Genomic DNA, 21,877 nt, shown 5'->3' with positions numbered 1-21,877 from the left:
AAGGACACATTTCAAAGAGAAAACATCTGCTCAGAGCAACCTGCCAGCACCTGCCTGGAAGCTGAATGACCTCCTCTCATTTTTACAGAGAAGCTGAACTTGTACAGAAGCCTGCTATTTCTATCACGTGAAACCAACTAACAGCATCAGGGCTGGTCAGCATTGCAAAGTCCAAGTACCTTTACTCTCCTACATTCACTCTGCTGTCTGAAGCAGCATCTGCCATCCAATACACTTGAAAGTCTCATGGCTTACCAAATATCAAGAGCCACAGCAACATTTAGTCTCAACCAAAACCAGGCAGCTTTAGACTAAAAACAGTGCCTATTTAGGTGATAAAACTTATAAGCCTTTTATCTATTCCCATGAGCTCTTCTTTATTCAAGTCCAATATCAACAGTGAAAAAAATCCAACACACCTACTAGAAACAACTGTAAAAAATGGAAGAACCACACAACATGGGGGCAAGAGCACAACATCTAAAATGGACTATGCACATTAAGGATGAGTTTGTCTCCAAACCAGGCTGCTGGCAAGCAATGGGGAATTCAAGGATGGCTTCTGCTTCTGACTGTGGACACTTAAGGCAGCCAGGCACTGACCTACCCATTACAGGGTCTCCCCTTAATTGAACTGGGAAGATCCTGCTCTGGCAAGAGCTTATCCTAATCTTCTTTGAGTGCAGGTAACTGTGACACCAGATGTCACAGCCCAGTTTCACTTGCAAGAATGACAGCCATCGTCTCTGGCCACAGACTCTGGTGAGTCAGAAGGTCTTAGCTGCCATCACACCATAAACTAATGCCACAAAACTATGCCTTGAGCACAAATGCAGAAGCTGATGCTATTATTCCTGTTCAGATATTTGCAGTTAGGCATCTCCCTCAATTCAACACTGATCACGGAACTGGAGACATAGCAGGACAGCCAAGAGCAACAGCATACCTACTGGAGAATGAAGTTTTTCACTGTATAGAATTAAAGGGGGCACAGATCATACAATGCAGCTTTGTTAATGCTGTTTCAGTAACATAGGAAGACCTTCAAAGCAGGGATGTTAGCCCAGGAGCTTCTCATCAATGCAAGCATGTCTGATTTTTACTACTTTTTTTTTTTTTTTTATAGAGCAGAAAAAGAAGAAAAGAAGAAATAAGCCCATTTTCCAGGTCCTGAAAAAGACCATTTACAGGTCCTAAGCAGGCACTGTACTGACTGTTACCTAACAGTCTGCAAGGAGGCAATGCTAGCAGTTCACAGGGATCCATGGTGGAGTACTGCCAGGATTGGTTTGCGGCGGGAACCCAGGGCAACTCAATAACATTGGCTTCCCTTGCTCTTCTCCCACATCCAAGGGTTTAGGATCACCCAGCAGTCCCTGGATGTCATCACAGCACTGCCCTGCTGAGGGTGCGTGATACAGCCTTGGACAGGAGCCATCCTTGAACTGCTTGAGAGATAACTTAAGAGCAACAATCAGAAGTATGAAGGCCATGGGTGGTCTAAACACACGTGTAACTGCTTTGCTGGACCAGGGCCAAGGGTAACACACTGCAGGTTTGAATGAGACACACAGTGACATGTTCAAATGCCTTAAAGCAGCCCATTGTCCCACATGGCCACCCACAGCTGCTACATGGCTACACCAGTCAACCCCAACTAGATGCAAAATAGCCTTCAGTACCATCTGTTCTGACAGAAAGCAGGGAAAGAACATATCTTAAATCCAACAATTTGGATCAAATCACAGCAAATAAACCTAGTCTGCTGAGGTGCCTCCATATCTGTACACCATGCTTTTATCTGCATCCCTTTAGGCACTCAAGTTAAAATACAGAAAAGCCGTAATAGAACTAAGGAGCCAGGTTTAACAGATTAATTCTGTACTTTGCATCAGTATCAGCAGCCTTGGTTAAATGTCCCCAGGCTCTGGTTGTGACCTGAGCCTATTCTCAGATATTAAGAATGCTACTATAGTGTTGCAAGGAAAACAAGACTGCTCTACAACACTGATTTATCCTTGTCTTTCCAGGTTAACAGCGTAAATCCAAAAGCTCAATCTCCTTGCAAACCTCAGCATCCTGGCAGGGACAGGGGAATGTCACAGTAAGTACAAACATTCTTGGGTCAAGTATATTCAGACTCCTAAAGCCTTTGTCTCCACCTCACAATGTTTATTCTTCCCCACACTCTAGGAAAAAGTAGAAACCCACCAGTGTTTTGCTGACCGTTGGTTTCTCAGCCAATGAAGTCCCCAGTAGCCATTCGGTCCACCAGAGTTCCACTGCTTCAATTCAGCCATTATCTGCTGACACTCAAAGAGTTGTTCACATGTTTTTAAAATTGTCATTTACGGTATCTGAGAAGTATTTTGGATCAGTTCACAGCTGTATTCAAATGATGTGGCAAAGGTCATCAGGAATAACAAGATATGGACCCTAAGCCCTGGAAAAGCGATTTCTGGCTTGGAACATTTCCTAGCCAGAACTGCCAGGAGAACTGATGGGGCAGGGAGAAGAGTGCAAATAACTGAGTGGCTGCCACACAGCTTAGCCATTTGTCAGCTTCCTTCACAGATTCGCTTCAGAATAGACAGTTGGTTTAGAGCTGAGGCAAGAGCTGGTGAATTCAGACTATTTAGAGAGAGACTGACATCTGAACTCAGGCTGGAAAAGAAAGACAGAACAAGTTGGGTTATTTTGGAGGAGACAGAGACTATATAAAGACCATTACCCCAGCAAAACAAACCCAAGCATTTCAGTTGCACATTGCAATTACTACATACACCAGAGATGCTCTGGAATCAACTAAGCCAGGTAGGGATCTCTGTAGAAGGGGACAACTACTGGAAAACAACATTGATCTTTACACAGAGTACACAATGTAGGCAATGAACTGCCTCACAACATAAGACCAGAAACACCAGTTACCAGCTCCCTTTCCACTGATTTTGTGCTAACAGTCCAATGAGTCATTTTCCCATGGAGCACTTGAATGGAGAACTCTCCATGGGCTATTTATTAGGTGCGAGCATGAACAAAGATAAAACACTTCTTTCAAATAAAGTGCCAGCGACACAAACAAGCTTCTGCAGATCAAAAATTCAAACTAAAAAAAATTGCTTTTCTTCACTACATACAGATGCAGAGTCCCTCAGGAAGCCTGACTGGGTCTCCCTATGGAATCACACCTGTGTTTACAAAGGTAACAAGTACTCATCAAACAGCACAGCTCCCGCTGCAACTTCAACTGCTAGCTTTAGATCTCAAGTTGTCTTGTTCCACGAGAAAAGAGGCTGGAACTTTGGTTCACTTACATTTCAAAAGAGCCAACATGCTTCATTTGCAGTGCCATCAAACAAGCATCTTAATTGGTAAATGATTCAGACTACTCACATGAATTCATCTCATTTGTTTCCTACCAAGAAGGCTGAAGTGGGAACCTCTCCCTTATTATGTTATGTTCACTGCAATACATATTTATTTTCCTACATTTTTATTTTCATTTAAATGCACACATCAGCCTTTTAATAAGCACTGGTCTGCAGGTAAAAACCACCCACTTCAAACACATCTAGAATTAAACCAATTATTGTATATAAAAAAAAAAAAACAAACCCAAAAACAAAAAAGTGAGAGAGGAGAACATCTCAATCACAGAAGGTTGCACTGTTCCCTAATAATTATCTCAGGAAAATACTGAGGTCAGCCACCTAACTCCAATTTTTCCTCCCCCAGGGTCTGCAAAATGTAAGAGCTACAAAAGGGCAATTAGTGGTATTTGAATGCTGTGTCCATGCTACACCCACCTTACAGGTACACTGGTACAGAGAATACGATCAGATAATAGATTCTGCAGACTTCCGAATACTACGAAAAAGTAGGTATTGCTATGCCTGTCTGATGTACAGTAGTTTTATTGGGACACTGACAAAAAAAGAACAAGACTTGCTTCCAGTCTGGCATTCTTAATCATTCCATTTTTCTCTCTCTTATTTTGAGCAGAGGCTTGTTCATCATCAGTTCCTGGTAAGTATGCTGCACGTTTCTTTGTTGGAAAGCACATCAGTTTAGTACCCTAAGCTCAGTTTCTTCCTCCTAACCCAATTTAAAACAATAGTGTTCAAAGAGTAGCCAGAAGACATTATGCAGTGCCAGGCAAACAGCTTTGGTTTTGACACAAGCACCTGAAAGGCCCTGATTTATCCCACAACAATGAAGAAGTGCTCCTCACATGCCTTTTCCATCACATTTTTGCATTTTATTGCTGCCAAGCCCATCACTAATTAACAGTCATTTTGCAAGGACTAATTTCTTCCTATAAACATTTGGCTTTTACTCTACAGCAGCGTGTCTGAATTTGTCATTTCAGAGGAAGTCTGCACCCTAGTTATTACAGAAGCTTTTCCAGAGGATTCTGGAATATTTAAATGTGTTGCTGAAAATGAATTTGGATCTGCAGCATCCAGCGCACGCCTTTCAGTTTCCCCAGGTAAGCAGAACCTCTGAGCTGAGCAACTGAGCTTGAGAGAATTTGCTGCAGCTCAGCATCAGGAAGTCCCAGACTTTTACCAAACAAAATCCAGACCCGAATGCTTTCATTGACTCAAAGAGAAACAGCCCTAATGCAGCTTGCTTAGGTGCTTCTCAAAGATGAATGCAAGTTGTTCTACATTTCTGCTTTTGCCTTTCTTCCTCACGGGTCAGGGTAAAGATGACAGGGTGGGAATGCTGTTCTGTCACCAAGGAGTTTCATTCCCGCACTTCATCCCTTCAGGAACCCCAGCTTAGCTCAACACACCACCTGTACCTACACCTTCATTACTGTAACACACACTTTGTCTGGCTTGTGTTGAAAGCCATCTCCAAACAGAACAACCCCTCATGTGTAAACCAAAGTCACCAGCCTCAGTTTGGCTAACACAGCTGTGCAGCTTTGGGCTTAAGCAGAGCCCAGGAAGGTTGAGCTCTTGTCTACCGAAACACCCACCCCAATTTCACTCCAGCATGCTGTATTGATGAACTTCCACTGCTTTCTGCCTGAGTTGTGGATGATTCTCCTTTTAGGAGCAAAAGAACTGGATAGCTTTGCAGGTGCTGCCCACGTGCCAGCTGTGCAAGTCACCATGAAGAAACCCAGCTTTGCCAGGAGCAGCCAAGCTGCAGCCAAGGACAGAGACATGCCCAGCCTGCAGTCCTACAGCACAGACACACCAGGGCTGGGCAATCGAGCAGAAGCCACAAACTTTGGCCAGCTAAACTCAAAGAGTGAAGCTGAAGATTTTCATGGAGTTTATGAGAATTCACCTCAAAATTCACCTCTGCGGTAAGACAAAGAGAAAAATACATACCTTTATTTTTACATCCTACATAGGGAACGAACTCACCATAGCAAAGGTCCTGTGCTCCATACCCTTACAGCTCAAACATGCACTTGCAGCAGCCTGAACCGTTTCCCTAAATGACAGCAGGAGTGTTCAACATCAGCTTAGCTACAGAACAACACAGGTTTGATTGGCAAAGTATAGAACAACCTACAGGCTCAAGTAGGTGCATAATGCTATCTGCAGAACTGCCTGTCTGTAACTTTAAAAGTGTGACCCCAAATCAATAGCCTCTGGAAGGCCTCAGGCTCCACAACAGAGCACAAAGCAAAGACCATAGCATGTAAGAAATCTCAGGTCACCACTCTGTCATCACGAAGTTCCTCTGTAGCCTCCTGGCATCACCTCCTGTTCCCATTTACGATCTTGGCAACCCCATCCTAGATTTTCGCAGTGTTTTCAAGGTGCTTATTGGCACAACATAGAGCTCCAACAGTGAGGGCTGAGAGTCCCAAGCTCAGCGCTGCAAAGCAATTTCCTCCATTCTGTTAGCAAAGGAGAGGCCATGATGTGCCTCCTCTCCCTGCCAAATGCCAGCAATGCACTACGGCAATCCCATGACACTGTGTGGGAATGGCTGTCCGTGACCAGAAGCATTCTCTGTGCTATAGATTATTTTTGGATGTACTCAGCCACTTTAACTAAACCAGTTATCTTAACAATCCTGAACACTCTCCTCCAAACACTACTGGAGAGATCATATTTCAGTACAGAGCTCTCTGAGCGCAGGAACTTTTTACTACATCACTGAGTAAAAACAGGGTTTGCTTCAATAACCTGCAGATATCCCTCAGTCACTTTAGCACCAAGCCCTCCCAGGCTGAATTTCTCCAGTGACATCAGCTGGGGCCCTACAAAGAGCCTACTGCTGAATCAAGAAGGTAATCAGCAGCCAAGCTGCAGACGGGTTGCTTGCAGCCTGTGATGAAGCTGTGTGTATGCCATCATTGCTTTCAAATATCACAGGCCAAGCATGGGAACACAGCACTGGGTTTGAGTCAATTCATGCTCAACTACCCCAGTCCAATCCTAAAGATTAAGGTGAATTTTCTTCAGAGTGTCTAATGCAGAGTTGCACTGCTTGTAAGCTTTAACTGATAGTTAGCTTGAGCAAGAGCAGACACTTAATTGTCTACCAATCAAAAATGAAAGCTTTTCCAAAATACCTGAAAAACCTCTTAGGAGTAATGGGAGCAGCTGGAGACAGATGCTGGCCCTCCTCTCAGAACAGGACTTACTTTTTCATCCTCCCTGCAGGCTGCTCACAAGCATTCCTAACCAGTGACCTGCAAGGAGGCTCCTTCTGATGAGACTCACTACTGCGTTTATTGCTTGTGCCTGATGTCCTGCATCAATAGATGTAACATACCACCAAAATCAGATATGCAATAGCTTCTACAGATTTTGTTTATAGGAAATGTTAACTAGCATAGAAATCCGCAGAGCACTTGCAGCCATCAGCAGTGCTGAACCACATTTTGGAAGGCATGAATATATACCTCAAGGCACAGAGAAAAAAAAACACAAGAATTTCTAGAAGCATCCATCAATAAGCATTTAAATATTTCTGTAACAAACAGCCTTATTGCAGTGTGCTCTGAAACAGCATTGTGAATGGGACTCAACAGTGCACATTGCTGTTAAAAACAATTAATCAATCAACTGTAATGATTAGCTGTAAAAGAACGTTAGACAGATTCAGCCATATAACTAACACATAACACATATGGTTGAAACTGTTACCAAAGACAAAAAGAAACTCCTGACCATATCAGGATGATAGGACAAAGCTACTACTGGGAACAACTCTAAAATGAATGAAATCTTTGTAACTCTCAATTTTCTTGCTTAGCAACAGCCACTCCATGAAAGCCAGAAATGCAGTTTTAGAGGAGCACAGCTCCCATTAGTCCTTTTGAGCCCTTTATACTTATAGTTTACAGCATCCTTCCCAACAGTCTTAAATAAAGGGACCAAAACCAGCCCTGCTAGACTCCATACTGATTATTAAGTTAATATAAACCACTTAATCAAAGCAAAAGAAGAGGTTTCAGGTGTTTTAGATAGCTTTTACAATTCCTCAGTAAATAAACAAAAGATTCCTAGGTTTTCTTTTCCCTGTACATTCGTTGCTGCATCACTTGAGGAACCAGGAGAACCTGCTCACATGCAGTGTGTCACCAGCAATAAAAAGGAAACTGAAATGGTACAGAAAACCTCACCTCAGCATCTGGTCAAGCACTATTAGGCTCCCCCCAACATAAGCCATCAGATTTACCCTCTGCCTTCCATACTTGAGCTTCTAGTTCCTTCAAGTTTCTTTCCTACCTTCTGGATCTCACACACTTCTGTTCTTTCTCTCTCACACAAGTCGTGCCAGTTGTGTGCAGCCATTTAAGCACAAAGCTACCCTCCAACAGAAGCCTTGCAGCCCACTTTAGTCCAGAAAGCAGAACACTACACTCTCACTAAAGCCCATGGGAAGGCAGAAAACCAATCTGCACACAGAGCTGGCCTTCAGCTGCTCCCAGCTTCCTACAGAACAAGCCTTCATGCCACACTTACCCTCCTTTGTTTATTTTTTAAACTAATCAACTCTCCCTGTACAAACCACACTTTGTCTATTTTAACTAAAACAGCAACAACCAGAGCCATGCTCCTTCCCTCTCTGCCTTTCACCAGAAGGAAATGAAAGAAATTAGCACCCAATCAACACCTGCTTGTAGATATTGTCCACAAATGGTGAGCTGATGCTTAAATACGAACCCTCACCGCAGGTTAACTCAGAGATAGCTGTACTGGAGGACTCACCTCGCAAGGCTGGGCCCACACGGCCCGGCTGCAGTTTGGAGGTTTTTTAAACAATAGTATGCATGTTAGGCAACGGTTGCTAAACTATAATTAAGATACTTAAATGCTAATTTAAGATGCAATTAAGCACTGCAGCCTTTGATTAAAGGCACACAAATCACCTAATCTGCCAGCAGGATCTAGTGAAAGCAGCCTGGCTGGCCCTCCTGATCCAAGTTTATATACATAATAATAGCCCTAAACAGCAATATATCATCAAAGAACACTTTACCACCAAGCCCATTTAATTGGTATTATTCAGTTTATGAGTGACTCTTCAGACACACGTGGTTATTCCACCACCAGCAGCATTACTGTGTGCTACAGTGTGCAGCACAGGGCGCTGCCAGCTGTGAGCAGTGCTGCAGTGTGCTGCTCACCGCTGCCTTCCCAGCCCTGACAGCTGGCTTTTCCAGGGTGTATGCAGCCCTGAAAGCAGTACCAAGTTTTAATCACTACAATTAGCTGCTGCTAGTTATGGTAAATGAAGAAAGAAGGAATTTCACTGAGCTACTCAACAAAGCCGGACTTAGGGGGGACTATGTGGGCAGGTCTCACCATTGCCCACAGTGTGATTTGCTGACTGCTGGCACCTGCCAAAAAATGAGGTTCTGGCCCATAAATAAAGTGCCCTCAGCAAGGGCTGGGTTGGAGACTCTTATTCTGACACTGGCAGGAGGACAGGCAGGTCCAGCAGTGTCATTTGCTGGCAGCACATTAAAGTCTCTGGTCTTATAATGCTACGCAGAGGGCTACTATGACAGTCTGTATCAGTGAATGACGGTCCCTTCCCAAAATACGGGTTAAAGCCCAGGTGACAACTTCTAGGCTGTAGGTAAGGCTTTTTTTTTTTTTCCTCAGCACTTTTTATTGCAAATCTGGTTAGTGAGTTAGCATGGGAAATTACACTGTGCTGGGTAATGCTGAGATAGAAGTAGAAACGTACCTTTAAGGTACTGTAGTGTCAAATGTAATGTAGAAGGCAAAGAAGGGGGAAAAAACATTGAAAAAGCAAAGTGGCTCTTACTGCTTCTTCTTGTCATCTTGTAAGGTAAAAATCTGTTTGGATTCATCTGTTTCCACCCAGAATGTGGTGGAATGAGGGAGGGAATATAACTTACCCCTCGGTGTGAGGAGCGGATCTGTGCGTGGTGGGGCAGCAGCTCAGGGTCTTACAGAACTGTAGTGTTCTAGGAAGGTCTGTACAGAGCCTGTACATAAATAGATTGAATCTGTACACTGATGTCAAAGCAGAATAAAAACAAGATTTGACCAGTTTTCTGCACCAGTGAATGAGAAGGTAGTTTGGATACGCTTCAAAAAATCTGAGCTGGCTTCAAATTCCAAGAACACAACCAGGGGAAAATTAGGGAATTGTTACTGTGAAACCTGTTTACTTATTGTTAATTTACAACTAGTGTTTGTAATTACCTTTAGGAAATGAAAGCTTTGAAACTTTATAAGACAGACAAGAGCAGTGTCTTCAGTTGATTCCCTCCCCTAGGAATTTCTCACCTCTTTGGGCTCTCCAATGAGAGGAATACAATATACTGTGTATATATAGCAGCTAAACAGCTGATCTCAGTGGGACAAGATTACAATTTTTTCCAGCACATGTAACTGTGTGGATTTACATTCTCATTTTTTATTAGTAATTTTTCATTTATTTGGTGGGGGAGGAATTGGTATTTAATTATCTCAGAGCTGAAGTTAGTTGCCAGTCCTCACAAACTTACCCAGTTCACTCAAATGAAACATTCCTGTGCTGTGAATTGATAGGATACCTACATTTAGATATCAATGGCTTCCAAAATAAATGGAGGACCCCTAAGCAGCTTGCCCTACTTCATCCTGCTGCTATGACATTCCAGGAGTTATGAGCCAGAACAGCAAATCTCAGGGAATGGCTTCCAACAGAGAAGCGTGGTCTTCAGTATTCCAAGTCCCAAATCTCAATTTGTTACATAAAGGTCTGAATTCAAAAGCTCCCGGAGAAGAAATCAGGATGCTTGATTTCCAAAGTTTAGTTTTAGGTAGAAAAGAAAGTGGAACTTGTTTCATGCTTCCCTACAGCGTAAGGAATTTCTCAGCACAAATAACCAATTCAGCATATAATAGTATATACAATATTTTGTCAGGGTATGAAGCTGCAGGAACCAGAGACCTGTAGTTAAGATGATACATTGCATATCGCTCTGCTTAGCAATAGTATCTCCAGCTGTCTGTAAATTTGCTGAGGGGTTATTGCAATAAATGTAGTGTCATTCCTTTTAGAATTGAGAGGGCTCTTGCAGATCAGATAGCTGTGGTGAGCTCCGCAGCTGGGTCTGATAGAGTGTGTGACTCCTTATTGTAACCTGAAATATTTGTATAAATCTAATCAGTCCTAAATCTTCTTATTTTAAGCTTAAGCTTTAACTATCAGCTGCCTGAACATCGTATTCTTTGGACTGCTAATGACTGCTCAAAACAGAGTTGTTCTGCCATTGAAATTCTGATGTACCATTTATTTTATCTGTATTGTCTTCCTTAAGGGAAAATCCACTCCAAGAAAGCCTCTATCCTGCAAGGCCAGGGTTCCATTCTATTCAGGAGCCCAGCCAAGAAAGCTTTTGTGGCCTGCCACCTAGTTTTTACCAGCCACCCACCCAAAGCCAGTTGTCACCAACCAAAACCCAGGACAGCCGTGAAAGCTCTCCCATGAGTGTCCGTAATCTCCCATCCGTTTCCTCTATGTGCCAACCAACCATGTTTAACTACGAACGTCCAAAACATTTTATCCAGTCTAAGAATGTGTGTCAAGGGCAACAGCAGCCTCCAGGATCCTCAGCATCTACAGAGTCAAGCAGGCAAATCAAACAGTCCTCCATTCTAATCCAGCCTCGTAACCCTAGCGGGCAGAAATTCTCCTCCTCGTCATCACTGAGCTCTTCAATCACGCTCTCCTCACCCTCCTGTAGTGCCCCTAAGGAATCCACATATCCTGTCACACCTGCATCTGCGCAGTCTCCTGCTAGCTCATCATCTGGGCAACGGCTTATATCCATGCCTAACCAAACCCCCGCAGCATTCCTGTGCTCAGTGCTACCCTCGCAGCCTGATTTTAACAGCCAAACGCCTCCTGTGGAACCTCAGTAAGTATACACAGGCTTCTAACCTCCCCTTGCTTTCATCTGGCCTGGCTTCTCCCATGTACTGACTGACCAGAACCCAAACCTGTGGTGAAGCCAATGGGACAACTCCCACTGACTTCTGATGCGTGAGGCAGGGCTTTGCATGAGCAGAATGAGCCAAGTTAGGAGGCTGAGTGCTTGCCCTCGGTGTCTGTGGGTGTAACTGAGGGTTAAGCTGCATGGCAGTCAAGTCATGGGCTGCTCTGCAGGTTTGTTGGGCTTAGTTTGAACAGCTGATTTTGATTTGAGACAATCACTTGATTAATGGTATGCAGAACAGAACATAGACATAGGGCTTACGAACAGGGAGGAAGGCAACAGTAGTTCCTACATAACTTTAAAATTTGGTCTCTTCTCCCAGTAAGTAGCAACAGGACAAAAAGTAATGGCCTCAAGTTGCACCAGAGGAGGCTCACGCTGGATATTAGGAAAATTTTTTTCCTCTGAGAGAGTGGCCAAGCATTGGAACAGGCTGCCCACAAGGAGGTGCTGGAGGCAGTATTCCTGGAGGCATCCAAGAAATGTGTGGATTTCACACTGAGGGATGTGGGTTAGTGGAAATAGTAGTGATGGGTTGATGGTTGGATTGGATGATGTTAGAGGTCAATTCATTCTGTGATACCTTGTAAGCCTCGGCAGTATTTTCAGGTTCCAGCTCATGATGAGCATCTACAATATCTACAGTATAGTCTTCATTAATCATATGTGCTAGCAGAAAGGCAGCCACTTTAAATTTTTACCCCTTAAGACCAAAGACTAAATTCTTTCCTGAATATGTATTATATCATTTTGCCTTTGGGCTGCAATCCAAATACCTTCCAAGGTCAGTGAGATCTCTAAGGGAGCTGGGTCTTGCCTTCTCACCAACTTGTCTTCCTGCCAGTACTAGCTGGGGACCACTGAAAGTCAGTGTAGCATATCCAAGAAACATGCAACTGAGGATATTAGAAAGGTGAAGAGGGTAGAGGGCTCCTGCTGATTTGAATATGAATTCAGGTTTAAGTGTCAGTTTGTATTCAGGAAACCTGAATGTTTCTGGGTCTTTTTGAAGCACAGCACTGAGGGAAGCAGGAAGGTAAGATGAAGCAGGTTAGCTGGGATGCTGAGAAGCAGTTTTTAAAAGCACTGCAGGACTGTTTGTGGGTTAGGTATGCATCTGGAGCAGCTGATGAGTTTTGTGTACATAGTGGAGGACTTCTGTTTCCATAGTAAGGGGCTTTGCTGCCTCACTCTGCCTTTCACGTAAGCTGCTCTGAAGAATTAAATGCAATGTCCTGTGAGTTGAGGAATTATTTTCCTAATCATTATACAAATGGATAAAAGGGGACATGAAACTTATTAACCTGTTGGGCAGAATATGAAGGCTACTAGGTTATAAATTGTGTGAGCTATTAAGCCCAAGTAGTACTGAAACACATAGGAGAGTTATAACTGTTTTGCTCTACTAAACTCCCAAGCAACAGGAGTGAGAGGATTTTGGATAGAAACAACTGTGGAACATAACTGCAGCATTTGAGGTCCTGCTGCACTTAATGATCTGGTTTAGGTCCTGCCAGAGCACTGTGACCTCTAGGAGACCTTCACAGCCTGTTTTGAGGGATGCTTCTCTCTTCATAGAGGAAACTTTTCAGAAAGTCTAACTTATTACTATAGCCAAGACTTGATTGACTCATGAGTATGGGTTACAGGGTCAGGCTTTGTGGGAACTGTAGCTTGGGCTTCTAGGGACTCCTGTGGTTATCTTGGCTCTGGAACATCTGAACACAAATGCTTCCAGCAGCCACAAAGTATAGAATAATTAATAAGCTATTTGTTCACACGTAATGAACTAGTTTGTAATCCCGTTGTGGATTTCCAGCTCCCAAAGCCTTGTTTTTAACAAATGAAATTGTAAAGGAGTGCAATTTTTGCTCCTGGACAGGCTCTCCAAGTTCAGTGCAATTAATGGTGCCCTTAAAACACTGCTAGTCTGACTGCACGTACCCCAGCCAGGATGGGAGCTGCTGCACGATTTAACAGTCCAGAATGGAGATATGCAGCAAGCTATTGAGACAGTGGGGGGGGGGAGGGCACTGCATGACATGGTTAGGCGATGATTGCTTCCCTTTTTCATCTTCAGTTTTACCACCTGGCCTATCTATCTCCCAAATGCTTTACAGGTTCATTTGAACCACAGCTCCTAGGTAGCAGATTGTCATTGTGTGTATTTTGTAGAACCGTAATGAAACAAGCAAGCAAGCCTACAGGAGTAATTTTGCTTTCTCTTCCTGTGTGAGTAGTTACTCAAAACCAATGTACAAAAAACAAGCTAGCATCAACTCCATGCAGAAGACATCTGACCAAGAAATCAGAGGAACAAAAGAGGCCCTCATCCAAGATTTGGAAAAGAAACTCCGATGCAAAGACAACCTTCTCCAGAATGGCAACCAGGTAAGGGAAATTCCTTGTTAGTGCAAGAAAAGATGCAGAGACTGGCTCTAGGATCCCAGAGGCTGGAGTCTCCAGACTTATCAGAAAGCAAAACGAAGTACAGGAACAAGTGGTGGAGCAGCAGCACATGGTTAGGGATTGATGAAAATTGGCCTGAAGGTGTAGCAAGAGAAACAGTAGCTGTCAGCATGTATGTATGCAGCTACTGTGGCAAATGAGAGTCTGCTTTTGCTCGGACTACAGTAAGGGAGGCATTGGATTCTGAAAGCCATCTGACACAGCAAAGGTGTCTTAGAGCTGCTGTTGCTTTTCCCTCTTATCCCGACTTCTTGGCCAATTGACCATTCAATTGATCTGTGAATTTGTGTGATCAAATTAATTAGGCTAGTATCAGGAATAAGGTACATGTACAGGAGAGACGGGCATGTTTGGAGCCATGGCACAAACTTCAACTTTCTCTTGAGAATCTTGCTGAATGTCACATCCACAGACAGCAGAAATCCAAAAAGAACCCATCAGTTCTTCAGACACAATCCGAGCTTGAGTTCCAACACTGGGGTTGATAGACTTCCCCCAATTGTTAGAAAGTTGGAGAAATACCCCTGCATATGCAAGAGGGTATCACCACACGTGCTAAACCTCTTTGATTTCTCTTAGATAAATGATAACAAACCAAATAAAACACACGACCTTTTATCATCAGTGGGCTACAAGAGAGTGTTAAACTCAGTGCTTAGCTATTTACACTGTGAAGGGACAACAAACAATCCCGTTGGTCAAGAAATCCAAATCTGGTAGGAGAAAAAAAAATGGCTTACCAGTAGGGAAGCACATTTCAGTAGCATGTTGGAGTCAGCAGGTCTGTAGTGCAGGAACCTTGCTTCTGGCTGAAGGCAAACTAGTAAAATCCCAGGGCTTATAGTCTCTGTCCTCTTTCCCCTGAAGTAGAAAGGAGTTATACCATTATTATCAGTGGAAATGGATTTGTGTCATATATAATCTTAAACATTGAAGGAAAAATATTAGGTCAAATATGAGTTAATGTCCCTAACAGGAACACCCTATCTGCTGTAACAAAGTTTGCCATTGCAAGCCAGTGTTTCTTCCAATAGGAAGCCAGGCTAAAAATAAGGCTTATGCAATCACTGCTGTGTCCTCCTCCCTTTGTCCTCCAACAATGTCTGAGGCAACTGACTATCTCAGCCACATCTGATGCAGCAGTGAGCTTAGGGAGACTCTTACAAGTCTTTATTTCTTCTAAGGAGAGCCTTCCCAAATCCTTATCTACACAGGAATAATCACATATATGTCCTGTACATGGGGTACACGAGAAAAAATTGTGAGAAACTCAGTTCTATGTGCTTGGTGTTCACAGAACTAACATACTTAATCTCCTCCAAAGTAACCAAACTGGGAGACCTTGCATTTAACTCTACTTGTCTTCGTCCCCACGTGCTGTACTCGTACTTTTGGAACTTACTGTTACATGACCAAAACATTCTGGCCTCCCCTCTGAATGGCACACAGCATTTCACAAGGTAGCTACTTTGCTGGCATAAAGCTCCTGCGTGCTGTTAGGGCTCTGGTGTTCCTCTCCTCTCTTTTTGGGAATAGGGGACACTAGCACCTAGCCTCCAGCTCCTGAATTAAATCCACAGCTGAGTGACTTGGAAAGTTTTCCCAGCACTAACAGAAAGATACCCTGGGACTCTGGCTTCTGAGATAATGTCATCAGTTACCCATAAATAATCACAGAGCAGAGAAGGAGGCGTGGAAGGCCACAGATGGCATTAGGGAGGCTTTGATGAACAGGCAGTTTAATCTTTTATGCATTTTGTTGCTGTATATATTGAGGATGACTTCAGTAGGCATCACGGACTGCAAACCCACTGGAACAGGCGTAGTGTTTCTATTCAGACACTGCTTTCATTGAGAACACCCTGACTTTGTGGTATATCATTGTGCTTTACAAGATTAACTGAAATAGTAAATGGACTTATAACTAGAATTCCTCCATGTTCTGCTCTAAGCGATTAACTTATGAAGAAAGAATGGCTCGCAGGCTGCTCGGACCAGAAAATGCTGCATCTGTGTTTGAAGCACAAAGTGAAGACGCACAGAACGCACAGGTAAATGGGGGCCTGTCTCGAGAGGGGTAATTTCCTGCTGATTGTGCTGTGAACTGCTTGTGCTTGAAGAGAGATAGGGCTTTCTTGGTTCCAGCACAGGAAAGGGAGGGGGGAAAGTTTTGTTACCATAACTCTGTATCTTTTAGGTTTTGGGGGGTGATTGTGGAGAGGGTTGGAGTTTAAGCACTGAATACTGGCAGTACTTCTACCGTCCCCTTGCTGGGCCTGATCTGTAGGAATGACCTCTCTAGGGAGGAATTACAACAGCTGCTGCCCAGCACTGTGACAGGCAGGGAGGACAGTGAGGGATCCAGGTACCCACTCTAAGAGCCTGAGTTCAGGCTTGGTCAGCACAACAAGATTTACACCTGTCACCCTTTGGAATAAGTGACATTGACTGCAAGAGGTCAGGGCCCTGGGGTGGCACTGGTGAGGTTTTATCCCTTTCTGAAGCCAACAATCACTAAGAGAAGACAAAGCAGTTATTTTAGCAGCCCACATACTGGGAGCCAAAAATCTATTATGACTGGCATGTTCATAAACATTTTAGCAGGCGACTTGCATCATTCATTGGTTATTCAGAACAGGCCAGCTAAAAGCTCTCTCTAGCACTTCTCTGATGAAAGTTAGTGGAAATATCTGTGATGTGGCACTGGACATCTGAGCTGCCAAAGAAAACATCCCTCCTGTTGCAGGCATGCAGACAGCCAGCAGGCTGGCATCCACCTTTCAAAATGCAGTTAGCAAAACTCAATGCAAGACGCATTTAAATCACTTAAAAGAGAAATACACACAGCTATTTCTCCCCAACAATCACCTGACAAGAAGGGAACATTATGTCTATCAGAGACTTTTTTTTTTTTCCCAGAGAATAATGAAACATTCGATCAAAGCAGGATAGCTAAGATTGGTCAAAGTTGAAATGCTCCATAAAAAGCAGAAAGAGAAACTGGGTTATGCTAGGGAAATTTTCTTCTCATCGTTCTGACTTATTTTTAAATACTGCAGTTACTGATTCATTCATCCTCTCATTCCTCAGGAATGTAACTATGTTGTCAGTCCATATAATACAGCGTCAGAACTATCAGCAGCAACTTCCTCACCACAGCATCATCTCACAAGACAAACAGCCATTGTACAGTACCTGTGTAAATGAGCAGATACAAGCAATTGTCTTTGGAACACAAGTCCAACTAACCCTTTCAGCTTGTGATGCTTCCCCTGAACTGAACTTTGCATCTAGGTTTGAAGTTTAAACCCAAGCTTAAGTGTTCCACAGCAATGGAGTGCAACAGGGTGCAGAACCAAGCACTGTAGTGGCAAACACTCCAGAAATTTCCAAGCAGTATCTGATTCCATAGCTAAAATGAGTCACTGGTAGTAAACCTTGCTTGTATTTTCCAAACATCCAAGGTCCTAGCAGGAATCGGTCTGGGGTCCTTTAGTAGAGGTACCATGTGATTTGGAGTTGTCAGTAAGCTTAGTTGGCGCTGTGATCTAGAAAGAAAAATATTTTCCAGCTCAGCATGTGTTCTTTGCTACTGGTACCATATTTAAGTGGCACAATGCAATTCTTGCCAGTGATTCCACTTCTATTCCTGCTATTGGGAAGGACACTCCGTACTGAGCTCTCATTTTAGATACTGCCAGTCTCCCCTGTAACAAAGGTTATTGGCTTGCCAAAGGCCCAGTGTGCCAAACAAAGCTGCAGCACCTATCACCTGTACAGAGTGATGAGAAGCTGTCCCACTCTATTAATAGGGCTTGCTGGCATGGCAAAAAGTCTAGAGTGAAAAAAGGGCACATTATCTTCTGCTGTGAGTTTTGTTACATCTTAACCCAACAACTTTTTGAGTAGTCAGTCTGCTTAAAATGGCTTCTCATTCAGCCTATATTCTCTTAAGTTAATTCAATTTTTCTCTTCTTTCTGAGCACCAGAATGCAGAAAACATCAGGCTGCAGGTTCCTACAACACACGTAAGGTAATGCATAAAAGCCGGTGCTGCGTGACTCTTTGTGACTTACTTCAAATATTTCTAGGCAATGCTAGCATTGTTTTTCTTTTTCTGTTTCTAAAGTACTTTTTCTAAAGTAGTAATTACTAAATTTTCATTTCTTTCAACTAAACACAGCCATTTGTGGATAATGGTTGATGCCTGTGGTCTTAATCCAGTCAATTCTAAGCACAGCATGTTGAACTGAATAACTTGAGCAAGATAAGTGGTTGATCAAAACTCGTGCCTTACAGCTGAAAAACAAGCTTGGTCTGTACTGCTGCATTCCTAAGCCTCTTGAGGGACTCAGTGCTTCAAAGTGATCTGTGCTATGGTACATTTATATGAATAACTGTTACTGTCTTCCTCTTAGGAGCAGACCATCCTCCAGAGGAGATGAACGTGGACATGACTCAATCCAGGAAAAGTTCTTCCAACCACGATTTACACAAGTGCCAGAAGATGTAATTATTGAGGAGGGACGATTCTGCAGGCTTGACTTCAAAGTAATACCAGCCTTTCACTTTCACTCCCCTTAGCTGTGTGGTGTACGTAGCATGAGCTGGGGTCTCTGAGCTGCAGTGCCTGTGTGGCTCAATAAGCCAGAACACTAACAGCAGATTTCCCAGGGTCTCCCTAGGCAGAAGATGGGTAAATGTTTCTACATTTTCCCTTAGCTAATATAAGGGGGATTAGTTTCATAAGAGGATGGTTAGAGCTAAATAATGGTAAATATGGACCACTACACAAAACCTGTTATAGCTCATTGCAAAGATCAAATGTTAAAGCCCTGCTCCAAGAAACCACTTAGAGAGGCAACTGTGCTCTGCACTGGAACTCCCACTGATCTCAGTGGCATGAAAATGTGATCAGCAAGACCTGTGTAGGACTGCCTGCCTTTAATGAGTCCTCCCTAAGGCTCTAAGTATTCTCTTGCTGAAGCAGATAATCTGGCAAGAAAATGCACTAATTACAGACAAACAGAACAGCAGACTGGGCTGAGACTGCATGGCAACTGTACCAACCCTAGGGTAAAAACAAACCTATACGTATGTAACCTTACTGCAAATACTGTCTGCTGATCTGACTGTGAATTGGCTTGTTTTTCTTAATTACATCCACAACAACTTCCACTCCCTTGCCAGATTTCAACACGACCTTTAGCTATTTTGCTCCAAACTGCTTAACTTCTGTGTTGTTGTGGGCAACCTAGAGCACATCTGCAAGACACAGTTTATATTATCAAAAGTGTATAGGTAATATTGCTACAATACTAGGTGTGAGATTAGATAAGTGAATTCCCTCCAAAACCACAGTAAGAACCTCTGACCTAATCAAAGCTACCTTACAGGATGGAAACAACATGGGTTTGTGGGAACAGCATCCTCTATTCTTGTAGATAGAGCTCATCTCTCTACAGCACTTCTCTGTGCAGTACTACAATTAATATTCAGAAATGGGCAAGACTGTTTTTTTGTAGTATGACCGTGACTTGATCACCTAAATGCTTCAAACTCTGTATAGCACTGAAGGGTTTGTATTATCTTAAAGCTGTTAAACTCTCTGCTGCTTTCCTCTCCTTCACAGGTTAGTGGGCTGCCAACCCCAGATGTGATGTGGTATCAGAATGGAAGGATGGTTCATCAAGATCAGTTTCATAAAATGATAGTGTCAGAGAAGGGATTCCATTCATTTATTTTTGAAGCAGTCAAGTCATCTGATGCAGGAACGTATGAATGTGTGGCTGTCAATCGTGCAGGAGAATCATCCTTTGCAGTAAAAGTGGAAGTAATTGGTAAGACAGAGAGCACTGATAACTACTTGCCCAGGTTCTGAAAATCTTAGTATTCTAATGCCTTCCTCTATGTGTACGTGGCATTACAACAATTAGGAAGTACAAATCTCCAGACATTCTGGCTCAAACAATGACAAGAAGTCTACCTTTTCCAAAATTATTTTAACACATTGCATCGGGATGGAATATTTCTTCAGAGCAGTTGTACTGGGGCATTTCAATGTAATAGAATCTCTTGAATTTGGGATTTAATCATCTTCTGGAACTGGCAACAGAGGGTAGATTGATTCTCCTCCTAAAATGGGTTGTGTCTACTACACCCTTATGCACGTGGGAATTGCCTGTAGGTTAAGAGATGCCGGAGGGAGAGCGTCCTCCTGAATTTAGCATTCTGAAATCTTAAAGCTTGATAATAATTGTATAATACTTACAGTAACTCCTTCTTATCTTTCCTCTTTAATTTAGCAAAAGAACATCACACGCCTCCAACTTTCATCTTCAAGCCACAAAGCAAAAAGGTTTTTGAAGGAGATACAGCCAGACTCGAATGCCAGATCTCTGCCATCCCAACTCCTCGGATTTACTGGAAAAGAAACAATGAAATGGTACAATATAATACAGACCGAATAAGGTATCCTACTAATAAGTTGGCTGTTAGTGTACTAGAAAACAATAACCACTATTTGTTAAATCACATTTCAGTGAGCTGGTTAATAAAAGCAGCAGTTGGCTGGCTAGGCATGCCGCTCATGATGAACAGGCCCATGTGCCAGACAGAAATGATAGTCTTGTTTTGGGGGCACAGCAAGATGCTGCTGAATTCCAGCAGTAGCTACACGGCCCATGCAGAAGCACGCAGTGTGTTCATTGAGCTCTGATGCCGTGGGGGCTGCAAAAGGGCCTCAGTGCCACCATAACGCTACCACGATGTGCATCACCACTGGTTCATAACAAAATTGCAGCACTGATGTTCACATAGTTCAGTGTCCTGTAAGAATTGTTATGGGGCTCTTTCAGCTCCTCAGCATGTAAACTGGCTCTGATTTCAATGTTTTCTCATTTTCCTCCTCCAAACACTTACATGTAAATACTTTTTTTTTTTTTTTTTTCCCTCCAGCTTGTTACATGACAATACTGGAAGGATTTGCCTCCTGATTCATAATGCAAACAAGAAGGACGCTGGGTGGTACACAGTATCTGCAGTCAATGGAGCAGGAGTGGCCACGTGCCACGCCAGACTGGAGGTTGCAAGTAAGTACTACAGCACAGTGCTGCAGCAGGTGGCAGTTCAGGTTGTGGCTGCATTCAGAACAGACCCTCATGGTTCACCTAACAAAGCTCAGCCTGCTGGAAGGACGTCTGTTAGTCCTGCTGAAAACTACACTGTCAGATAGCAAGGAGGGCGAGCGTAATCCTTCCCCTACATTTCCAGCCTGTTAAATTCTTCTTAAGACTTGGCTGTTTAACATTACAGATAAAAAGCGATTGAGTTGCTATACCCTGGGTCTGGGAAGACACTAAAAGGGTCTTTTTTCTGTTCCAGCACATACAAACAAGCCAGTTCCAGCCCCAAGGCACCTACGAGTCCGACCAACTTTCAGCAAGTATCTGGCCCTCAATGGCAGAGGGCTGGATGTGAAACAAGCCTTCTCACCAGAGGGAGAGTTTCAGCGTTTGGCTGAGCAGTCTGGACTGTATGAAAGCGATGAACTTTAACTGGAAACAAAGAAGAAAACTCACACACCAACGAGAGCCGGTGCCAACACAGATGCAGTTCACTGGTAGTAGTTCTAATTAGCAAAATACCTATCTACGTATTCGTACTGTGACTCTTGCACATTCTGCTGTTCCCGTTTTACCACGTTAGGTGTTATTTATGTGGGTTGGTGAATATAACCGTTTTCTGAGCGTTGCATTGTAACGGCAGAGCCCGAGGAGGCCGGCCGAGCAGCTCTCGCAGCGCAGGCAGCTCCAGCCCCCCGCGCTGGGCTACGTGCTGAATAGAGGGGTTTGTGCTGCTTCTCTAATACTGCTCTTGATGAGAACTCCGTGCTGTCTGATTACTAAAACCAAATAGAGTGTTTTTATGAGAATTAAGTAGAAGCAAATAAAATCTTAAACGCCC

The 21,877-nt window shown here is 43.3% G+C and overlaps 2 protein-coding genes across 6 annotated transcripts in view; one reads left to right on the top strand and one right to left on the bottom strand.

Moving 5' to 3' along the window:
- KLHL3 (kelch like family member 3) overlaps window positions 1–21,877 on the bottom strand; it is a 115,101-nt gene that overhangs the window by 92,906 nt on the left and 318 nt on the right. The window contains exons 2-3 of one of the 2 annotated variants that reach the window (XM_031598365.2): window positions 20,184–20,335; window positions 14,653–14,773 (exon numbers count right to left, since the gene is read on the bottom strand). In XM_031598365.2, the coding sequence (XP_031454225.2) occupies window positions 14,653–14,679 (27 nt within the window). In that variant the 5' untranslated portion in view covers window positions 14,680–14,773; window positions 20,184–20,335. Of the gene's footprint in view, window positions 1–14,652; window positions 14,774–20,183; window positions 20,336–21,877 lie in introns of those variants that run through there. The other variant, XR_016471290.1, reaches the window with a different exon arrangement.
- MYOT (myotilin) lies at window positions 71–21,874 on the top strand. Of its 4 annotated transcripts, XM_090150739.1 has the most exons (16): window positions 71–155; window positions 2,031–2,104; window positions 3,140–3,202; window positions 3,736–3,877; window positions 4,003–4,026; window positions 4,370–4,489; window positions 5,065–5,323; window positions 11,192–11,365; window positions 13,684–13,834; window positions 15,865–15,963; window positions 17,896–17,945; window positions 18,331–18,463; window positions 19,545–19,752; window positions 20,218–20,383; window positions 20,870–21,003; window positions 21,296–21,874. In XM_090150739.1, exons 3-16 carry the CDS (start codon window positions 3,140–3,142, stop codon window positions 21,466–21,468), a joined length of 1,896 nt encoding a protein of 631 aa, XP_090006865.1. In that variant the 5' UTR covers window positions 71–155; window positions 2,031–2,104; the 3' UTR covers window positions 21,469–21,874. The 4 variants fall into 4 exon arrangements, with proteins under 4 accessions (XP_090006865.1, XP_090006866.1, XP_031454229.2 ...); XM_090150740.1 differs by lacking the exon at window positions 71–155 and having other exon boundaries at window positions 2,056–2,104; window positions 17,902–17,945; XM_031598369.2 differs by lacking the exons at window positions 71–155; window positions 2,031–2,104; window positions 3,140–3,202; ... (2 more) ...; window positions 4,370–4,489; window positions 5,065–5,323 and adding an exon at window positions 8,891–9,066 and having other exon boundaries at window positions 10,766–11,365.

The sequence above is a fragment of the Phasianus colchicus genome, chromosome 15 (assembly GCF_987193195.1).
Source record: "Phasianus colchicus chromosome 15, bPhaCol1.hap1.1, whole genome shotgun sequence".
Classification (NCBI taxonomy): domain Eukaryota; kingdom Metazoa; phylum Chordata; class Aves; order Galliformes; family Phasianidae; genus Phasianus; species Phasianus colchicus.
The sequence above is the reverse complement of the archived record's forward strand: the minus strand, read 5'-3'. Positions and strand labels throughout refer to the sequence as shown.